A 10,461-nucleotide genomic window follows, 5' to 3' on the forward strand; every position below is an offset into this window, starting at 1 on the left:
AAACTTTCTTTTAACATTGGACTTCCAAAAGTAGCAGGACAATTCTTCAAGATTCTATATTTATGTAGTGTCTTTATTATTATCAGTTTCTCCTTGAAATCAGCCAAGTTTCTGCTAAAGAAATCTGTTTCTCATAATATTTTGTCAAATGCAACAAACACTGGCAAACATATTGTTATTTTGAATTGTTACAGCTATTTCCCCTGGAGTTATCATGTAGGAGGCATGCCATCTTTCTTTCTTATGGGTCTTTCTAGTATTGGATGTCAGCTTTCTTACAGTCTATAGGCTTAGTCAGGACAGCTTCTCAGTTGTTGAAGCACAATTCCAGCTTCTCAGTGGTTCCAAGGTAGGGGTGTGTGTGTGTGTGTGGGGGGGGAACCTTCTCTTTCATGCAGTCATTCTGCGACTTGGCCTCTGGTCATTGTCAGGTTCTACTATTTTTTTTAAAGCTTCGACCTCTTTCAGGGGAGTGTCTGCATCTGGCCAGAAGTAGGGGAGTAGAGGAGGAAGAACTGTGTGGCTTTCACTGGCCATATTTACTCTTTTATCTTCAGTAGTGCAAGTGTGCCTGGAGAATATAGGAGGAAAACAGAACAGAAACCTAGGTAAAACAGCAAACCTAGGTATATCCCTGTCATTCATGTACATTTGCTGCTCAGCTGAAATCCAGATTGTGGAGTGGGATGGGGAAGAAGTGCTAAGAGTAAGTCTGGTGATTTCTCTGGCTGTCCTGGTCTCTCAGACCTGTCAAGTGAGAGCCTGGCCACTTCTGCCTCTCATTTACCTCCTTCAGGTGTCTTATTAAGTTCATCACCAGATTTCTTAGTTTTAGGTGAGAGAGAGGGGGTGGTCAAAGAAGCTTGTTTAGCTCCTTCTGTCTTTCTCAGTCAGCCTGACATCTGTGGCAGGAAGGAAGAAAACCCACTCTCTAAGTTTCAACAATAAGGTCAACAGGAGGGTGCAGGGATCAGAGCCCTTTCCCTAACTGAGTTCCTAGGTTAGACCTGCCCAAGATGTTCATGAAATCTTCCTTCACATTCTGCTTATAATGGTGTCAGGAGCCTGGTATTTAACTCAAACAATGAATTTTTGGCTTAGCCTTTGGGTCACGTAGAGTTCGTTTGTCTCTCATGGGATACTGTTAGGACCTAGTGGTGGAGGGGAAGTAGATGGGTCAATATTTTAGGGAATAAAAAGTGCTGGGTAGATCTCAGCAAATCCACTGGATTTTAATACATTTCCAGTTGGCTCTCCATATCTGTGGGTCCTGCATTGGATGATTCAACCAATTATAGGCTGTTGTATATTGTACTTAGGCCTGTGATGACTGGGTTTGTACCAAACATGTACAGACATTTTTTTGATATCCCTCAAAATATAATATACAACTATTTATATAACATTTAAATTATATTAGATATTATAAATAATCTAGAGATAATTTAAAGTATACTGGACATGTATATAGGTTATATCTGAATACTGCTCCATTGTATACAAGGGACTTGAACATACATAGATTTTCATATCTATGGGGTCCCGGGACCAATCTCTTTTGGGTTCTAGGGAATGATTGTACTTGGATGCTTATAATAGAATAAGAACTGTTTTGCTTGAGAAAGAGGCTGAGAGTTTCCATGGATCTGTGCTTACCCCTTGGAAAGTAAATACTGATTTGTCTGTAGATGGAGTCATGGGTCCATGTGTCTTTTAATTGCAAAAAGGTCTCCTTGACTTTCAGGTTTATCTTTGGCTTACAAGAAGTTTGAAGAGACCTCTATATTTATGCATCCAATTAATATCAATGAGAATATATTTCTGAGATCATAAGATTACTCTTGTCATCATTTCTTTATCCTGTTGTGGCGTAAATACTGCCTTGCTTATTACCATCAATATCACCTTCTTAAGTAGGTTGCAGAGACCATCCAGCTAATAAACACATTATAAAGAGATCTCATTCTTCCTCTTTTCTACACGGTGATGACCTGAACAGTGCACCTAAATGCTCTTGAGAAAAATCTTCTGAAACTTGCTATGATTTTTTTTGTTGTTGTTGTTATAGGGAGATTTGGATTTTAAGTTTAAAATTCAGGTTCTGTATCCTGGCTATGTCATTGTCTGCTATTTGAACTAAGAATCTGATTTACATTTTCTATATTTTAGTTTCATTGTCTCCCAAACAAGGATAAGCTTCAATATTGTGTTGTTTGATTTTTATTCAATAACATCTTTAAAAACATCAACTACAATCATGTAACATCTTTGTTATTTTTCCTTACTGGTCTTTGTCCTGCCCTTTCTCCTTCCTTCCTCCATTCTATCCTTTCATTTGTCTCTTTAAAAAGTTTTCAATATAAGTTGTATATGTTTAACGTATATAATGTGATGTTTTGATACAGTGGTTACATAGTAAAATTCATACTACAGTTGAGCTAATTAATATATCCATCTCTTCATGTATTTACCTTTCTTCTTTTTTTTAGTGGCAAGAACACTTGAGATCTACTGTCTTCGCACATTTTAAATGTATAACACTTTATTTTTGACTATAGTCTCGATGTTGCACTTTGATTTCTAGAACTTGTTCATCCTTTCTAACTGAATCTTTGTACCCTTTGACCAGCATCTCCCCATTTACCCCACAGTCTATCTGTTGATAACCATTACTCTATTCTCTGCCTCTGTCAATTCTGTATTCTTAGATTCCACACATTAAGCATTAAGTGGGACTGTACAGTATTTTTCTCTGGCTGATTTCATCTTGCATAATGTCATCTTCCTTATTTAGATTCCCCAAGTCTCTTATTTAGATTCCTCTTGTCTCTCCCACCTTTCCTCTATTTTCAATGGTGAATTAGACCTTTAATAATATACTCTCCTGGGAAGGGGGCCATAGGGCCCAGGTTCCAAGTACCTAGTACAAGGGCAGTAACTCCTATGAGCAGTGGGCAGGAGGGGACATGCAGAGCATTCAGCACTGCATTGCATCCAGCAGCCAGAAACAGCAACAGTGCAGTCCTCTGAAGTTGGTGAGTATTAAGCTGGGGCCAAGAAAATTAGAAGGGTGACATTGAGGAGTGAGGGCATGTTCAGGAGCCTGGTATGGAAAGGAGAGAGGACTCTTTCAGTAGAGGCTCACACAGTAGATGCTACCTTTGGGTCCTGGTGCAAGGGGGGCATTCATCTATGACTGTGATTTTCCTCAGAGGTGAGGCTAAATCTTCTGTAGCTTGTAGACCTAAAACCTCTGGAGGCTCAGACCTTTACCCATATCACTGCTAGGAGAACAGAGCTCTGTGCCTGGCTGGGACAGAATTTATCTTTCTATTGTAGTGTAAACTCAACTGGAGGCCAAGTGACCACTCCTTTCTTCTAGGCAGTAAGAACTGGGCTTGGTTTTCATAGTGTCATTTTGATTGATTCAAGATCTCTCTGATCTCTCCAGACTGTCACTTAGTCAGGGCCAGAGGCCATGCTTTCTGTTCACTAATGCCTAGAACAAAGAATCACTATAACCACTTTCTGTGAATGCCCATTTATGAGTAGGAACTGATGAGGTTGAAGTGTTGAAGATGGAAGCTTCAAAGCAATGCTCCGATGCCCCCAGTGGCCAATGATTCCCCATTCCTCAGATCAGGAGATGGTAAGGGAAAGAAAGGGGAAGAAGGGAAGGCAGGGAGAGGCAGAGGGAGAGGGAAAGGGAGAGAGAAAGAAGAAAGGTTCTAGTTACTAGGGAATTTTTAAAACAAAGCTGAAAGTACTTACTTCATTACCTGGAAGAATCTTTCAGTGCTACAGGAGTTTTGAGAAAGACATATTCTCCTGTATTAGTTGAAAGACTGGAGACATTCTTGAATCTCACTTTGTCCTACCTCCTCAATCTGACATTACATTTTCTTGTCCTTCTCTCTGACTCTCAAATATCTCCTTTCTCTTCTCTTTTCGTGGCTACCACCTACGTCCACATCTTAATTGCTTTTATTTTTGGACTGTTTAGGAATTCACAGAAAGTCTCCCTATCTTTGTGATTCCCCTTTGATTTATTCCATTACAATTGAGTGCTTGTGTTCCTACCAAATTCTTATGTTGAAATTCTAACTTCGTAGTTGATGCTATTAGAAGATGAGGACTTTGGGAGGGTGACTGTGTTATGAATCCAGCTTGGGATTAGTGCCTTTATAATAGATATCTCAAGAGTGAGCCAGCACCTTCTATCTAAAGGACACAGTGGGGACACAGTGAGAAAATGTCATTTGTGAACTAGGAAATGTGTCCTCACCAGACCCTGAATCTACTGGTTTGATCCTAGACTTCCCAGTTTCTAGAACTGTGAGAAATAAATGTCTGTTATTTATAAATAACTCAGAGGTATTTTTTTATAGTATCACAAAAGGACTGAACCATATCAATAGCATATCAACTTCCCTTTTCCAAATATTCACTCCCTAGAGTGTACATGACGATGCCTACTCTCAGAAGGACAACTAAGGATCTTCACAAAGCTGCCACTGTTTACCTTAAACATTGTTCCCTGGTATTCTACTCTCTGTCTCCTTCTCCTAAAGAACCAGCTCCTAATGCCTCATCACTATCATCCTCCAACACAGGTCTTTCTGTTCTTACAATTGCCTAAAAGGAGAATCTTCAGTCTCCTCTTTTCTGCATCTTTCTTTGTTTCTATTAGATTTCTATGTTCCCTGACCTAACAGGACTTTAGGAAATTATAGCTTTTTTCCCTTCTCACAGTAACACCTATGCTTAAGTATCATTTGTTCTATTTCATAAATGGGAAAACTGGACACCAGAGAGTTTATTTTATTTTTTAATAGGACAGTGGAATGCATTACAATTCATATTACATATAGAGCATAATTTTTCATATCTCTGGTTGTATAAATATAAAGTATATTCACACCAATTCGTGTCTTCACACATGTACTTTGGATAATGATGTCCATCACATTCCACCATCCTTGCTAATCCTCTCCCACCCCTCTTCCCTATCTAGAGTTTGTCTGTTCCTCCCATACCATATCCCACTCATTCATTCACTTGTAATTTGTCTCTTTCCCTTTGTTCTATAATCACTATTATGACATTCACAACTGTACTCTAAATGGTTACAGCCACTTTTCTCTATTAATTAAATAAGCTCTCAGAAGATAGCAATTTTTACTTAATCCATATTCTATACTTGGATGCTCCTGATACCATCAAAGCAGAAGTAGATTTCAGGAACATTTGGGTGGGTCTAGCCTAGGGATTGAGTTTGGAAAAGTGCTCTGATTTTCTCACTTGTTCAAATTGATCAAGACACTCTTTGGAGTCATATCTGAGATTATTGGAAAGGAAAAGCCTTTCCAGTGGTGGTATGTTTCCTATGCATGTTACCTCTCAGATTCATGCTGAGAGTCATTTTCCTAATCATATATGGAAGTGGAGTGGAAAACCGATACAGAACTATCCTTTTTCCAGTTTTAAGCCCTGAATTCTAGTTTTTCATAAAGCCCTATGATGGGTAGAAGGCTCCTCCCGCCCACCCCAGTATTTATAGTACAATCTGTGTTTGGAAGCTTGAGATTTTCAAAGTGCAAGTCCTTGGATCAGATTTGTTGTCTTTATTTTCTATTCAGGAAGTCAGATACTTTCTTAAACAAACCTCATCTCTCCTAGAGGAGACATATCCAATGGGACAGTAATTCCAGCCACATGGATTATATGACTGTGGCCCCTCTCTCTCATCCTGCTGGTACTTCTTGGCTCTCTCTTGCTTTCTTGTCTGTGATAGCCATTATCCTTCTAGGTACCTGACCACTTGCTCTTTATTTAGTCAGAGGAAAACCAGATGGTATCCCTCAAAGAGACAACTGGAATCCTAGCAGATAAATGTTCAGAATGTGGATCCCATATGCTAGGACAATTACAGCCAGGAAAAAGGGAAGCATTGACAATTTTACTTACAAGGAAATGAATTGCTTAGTTTTTTTTTTTTGTCTAAAACTCACCCTTTCTATTCTACCTTTGGTGAACATCAACTATTTCTATACTTTTCTTGAAGGTATCTAGTTCTGGTCCTCAAAGAGGTGTCTCGTAAGAGAGTTTTGATCTCCTTAGAATCTTTGATATACTCTATCTTTAATAGGAATTCTTCACTAAGTTGTGAAATTAATTCCAAAGAAAATAGATAGTGAAAAGAAAGGAGAGGGTTTGCCCTGGGGCTAGGGGATGGCCTGATGGTAATCTAATCTCCTGGCAGAGCCTTCTATTGGATACCTATGTTGGGAATTTTTGCTGTGTCAGATAACTATGATTTACAAATATGTGTTCCTGTACAGAGTATGGAAAGCCAAATCTTTGGAAGATTTCTAAGATAAAACACATTTTGGGGCAGAGAGATGGCTAAGATATCAGAAAGTAACTGTATTTTATGAAATAAAAAGAAAGAATTTGCCCTCTTATCTCCAAAAATGTCCATGAACACAGGCAATTTCCTCAGAGGAAAAGTCATTTTGATGCCAGGTAACTGGACATTTGCTTTCATTTGCAACTTAAAATACTACTATAGCTGGGGATCCAACATGGAATTATTTTTTTCTGTGGGAGAGCCAGTCTCATGGCTTTCATTCTGTTTTTGTTTGTTTCCCCATCACCAAACTACCCAACACAAAGCCACAGGTTTTACCATTTGGATAAGTACTCACTCTTGGCGTCCAGATTTGACAATTTCTTTTGTGAAAAGAGGAGTGGTGGGAAGCCAGAAACTCTGTCCCTGTCATTGTTTTATTCAAGAGCTCCCACTGATGGCATTGAAACAACTCTCTGCTATCTTTTCTGAAACTTTATTCCATCAAATATTTCCTTTTTTCTTCTGAATTAACAACTACCAATACCACTTTGAGATGCTTAGTCTAAACTTTAAAGACATGCTTAGATCATTCTCACTTTTGAAAACATACCAATAGCTTCTTTACCTTATTTTTTCCCCTCAAAAAAGCAAAAAGCACATTTTCACTTGCAGTCTGAATTTCCTAGACATATCATATTTTGAATGATATCTGGAAAACTTTACTTGGATATTTTGTCAATATCTCAGGGTTAAAACTTTAAGTATAAATCTATTTTGAAATCCTCTTCTCTCTCCCATTCTCATCTCTAATTTCTCAGTAAAGTTTATTTTTTCTGTCACACAAGCTCAAAAATAGAAACTAATCACTAACACTGTGACATAAGATTGAAGGCCCTGTCTTATTCATCTTTCTTCAGTGTGTTTCACATTACCTTGATTGATAACAAGTGGCAAGTACATGTTTGGGTATGGTTAAATAATTAATCCTGAGTGCTTATTTTCTGTCATCATCCACATGTAATTCTTCTGACTTTGATTATGGAATGTCATTTCAATTCATTTTTGTACCAGGGACTGACGCCATGGGTGCTTAATCACTGAACTACAGCTACATCCCTAGGCCTTTTAAATTTTTTTATATTGAGACAGGGTCATGCTAAATTGCTTGAGCCTCACACTAAGTTGCTGAGACTCACTTTGAATTTGCAATCCTCCTGTCTCAGCCTCCCAAGCCACTGGGATTACAGCCATGTGTCACCATCAATTTATGTCTTAATGTCCATAATAAATAAAGAAATGGCCTTTGGCATAAGGAAAGGGATCTTGATCTAAGGAGCAGGCAGGAGCTTGATGAAATTTGGAGACAGGACAATTCAAAGGGTCCTTCTGAAGAGTCACCCAGATGGTGGAGTAAGGAGCAGCCTCCACAGAGACCAGGAGTACTTCTGTCTCACCTTCCTTTTTCATAGTGAACTGTCTGAGGCTGTGCTTCTCAGAGAAGGAGAAGAAAGGATTAATAGTATAGAACTCAAGGGAGCTTAAGAGCAGGTCATCTTTGCACAATATTCCTGTGACAGATTAGCTCATAGCCTGATAAGAGCAGTATAAATCAAGAGACTGACATGGGCCAGCTGAAGGTAGCCAGCCCACTCAGACCTCCAGATGTGGAAGGGTACTGTTAGACCCAAATTCTTATCATTCCCAAAGCCTCTGGACCTCTCTCAATTTTCTTCCCAGGATAAGAAAATATTTCTCCTGTCTTCTAAGATTCAAGGTATGTTTTGCTTTTGAAAAGCTCTTCAAAGACCCTGCCTTCCATTTGAAGAAGCACCCACAAGTTTTCATCTTCTTCCTGGTGTCCCCATTCTCTGTCACTAGGGTGAGATAATCATAGTCCTCTCCAGAGGAACCAAAACAAAGAAAGTCTTTTTGAGCCTTTACAAAGAAAAACAACAACAAATAATTGAGTAAGTGAATGGCAGACCCCATGGCTTTAAAATGAAATCCTCTTTGGGGAGGGAAGAAATTATTGCTCTTGGCATCTGTCAAGGGCTTCTCTGCCTCTATACTCTAGTGCTGCCTGAAGAATGAAACTAAAGAATCCTCAACTTAGGTCCTGTCCAGGTCTGAGGAGTAGAGGGCTGGGCATTCCTTGGGTCTACATGGAATTGGCTAAACCATACCCTTATTATTCCTGAAGCTCTCCATATAGCTTTGTCTTCTAAACACAGAAGAAAGGAAGCAAGAGAGGAATTAAAGAAGAAAGGGACAAAGGGTTCCATTAGGTAAATATGCTTTTGGATGCAGGTGGAGTAGATTAGTGGCTGTAAACAGGCCACTAATTATTATTATTACTCTTGGACTCTGTGGCTCATAGTCCTGGCATTTCTACTTACTGGCTCTGTATAATCTAACCACTCTGTTCTCTCTAATCTTCCTTTTGTTATTGGTAAAATGTCTAGGAAAATACTAATTACTCTTTAGTATTTTTTAAAAGAACGAAATGAAATGATGAATGTAAAAGCATTCAACAGGGTGCCCAGCACAGGACACATGCTCAGATAATTGTTGCTGTTAATGACAATGATGATGTTAATAATGTCAACGATGTGATGTTGTTGTTGTTGTTGTTGATGATGATGATGTTGATGATGATGATAATGATGATGATGATGGTGATTATTTTAAAATTTCATTGAGACAGGTCTGGGCTCCAGTGTAAACCCGAAGTACACCACATCCAGGATACATACTTTCTGTGATCATATAATTCAGTCCTTCATTGTAAGATAGTTTGTATTTCCAGTTTGGTTGGGATATTTTCTATGGCATCATCCAGCAACTACTCCACTGCACTGATCTCTGAATTCCTCCTCATCTGCTTCCCTAACTACCAGAGTTGGCAGCACTGGCTGTCCATGCCCCTCAGCCTCCTCTTCCTCCTGGCCATGGGGGCCAACACCACCCTCCTCATCGTCATCTGGCTGGAGGCCTCCCTGCATGAGCCCATGTACTACCTGCTCAGCCTCCTCTCCCTGCTGGACATTGTGCTCTGCCTCACTGTCATCCCCAAGGTCCTGGCCATCTTCTGGTTTGACCTCAGACCCATCAGCTTCTCTGCCTGCTTCCTCCAGATGTTCATCATGAACAGTTTCCTGACGATGGAGTCCTGCACTTTCATGGTGATGGCCTATGACCGCTATGTGGCCATCTGCCATCCACTGCGGTACCCTTCCATCATCACTGGCCAGTTTGTGGTCAGGGCTGCTGTCTTTGTTATAGCCAGAAATGCCCTCTTTTCTCTTCCAGTTCCCATCCTTTCTGCTAGACTAAGATACTGTGCAGGAAACATCATCAAGAACTGCATCTGCACTAACCTGTCTGTGTCCAAACTATCTTGTGATGATATCATCTTCAACCGACTCTACCAGTTTGTGGCAGGCTGGACACTGCTGGGTTCTGACCTCATCCTTATTGTTCTCTCCTACTCCTTTATCTTGAAAGTTGTGCTAAGGATCAAGGCTGAGGGTGCTGTGGCCAAGGCCCTGAGCACATGTGGGTCCCACTTCATCCTCATCCTCTTCTTCAGCACAGTGCTGCTAGTTCTGGTCATCACTAACCTGGCCAGGGAGAGAATTCCCCCTGATGTCCCCATCCTTCTCAACATCCTGCACCACCTCATTCCCCCAGCACTGAACCCCATTGTTTATGGTGTAAGGACCAAGGAAATCAAGCAGGGAATCCAGAAACTGCTGAGAAGATTGTAAGAGCCTTCTTTGAAGTAGTTAATAAAAAGTAAGAAAATAAGGAACTACCTTTATGTTGCAAAGAAAAGTAACATTTTCAATTCTGGAGTGAGTTCTGATTCTGCTTTTCCCCAATATCTTATAAAACAATGAAAAAAAATTACAAACAGTTATTGGACATCTTTGTTTACTGTTGTTTCAAAGGAGACCACTCTTTTTCTAGATTTTTGTGGTGACCTGGAATTTTTCTCTGATCTAATCCACAACTGAGGGTCTTGCCAAATCTTAGCTGTATGGAGCTGAATTAGATGGGAATGTTTGACCACTAAAGAAGCAAGCTTTAAAAGATGTTCCTCAACAGAC

The 10,461-nt window shown here is 39.8% G+C and overlaps 1 protein-coding gene across 1 annotated transcript; it reads left to right on the forward strand.

Annotated features, from left to right (window-relative positions):
• Positions 1–9,177: 9,177 nt before the first annotated feature.
• On the forward strand, positions 9,178–10,119 carry LOC113200822 (olfactory receptor 56A4). The gene has a single exon (XM_026414382.2). The coding sequence runs from the start codon at positions 9,178–9,180 to the stop codon at positions 10,117–10,119; it is 942 nt and encodes a 313-aa protein (XP_026270167.2).
• Positions 10,120–10,461: the final 342 nt, after the last annotated feature.

The sequence above is a fragment of the Urocitellus parryii genome, chromosome 4, assembly GCF_045843805.1.
Source record: "Urocitellus parryii isolate mUroPar1 chromosome 4, mUroPar1.hap1, whole genome shotgun sequence".
NCBI lineage: Eukaryota > Metazoa > Chordata > Mammalia > Rodentia > Sciuridae > Urocitellus > Urocitellus parryii.

What these genes read in the sequence shown, in the direction of transcription:
- LOC113200822 (XM_026414382.2), top strand. Translation starts at nt 9,178, where the DNA reads ATGGCATCATCCAGCAACTACTCCACTGCACTGATCTCTGAATTCCTC.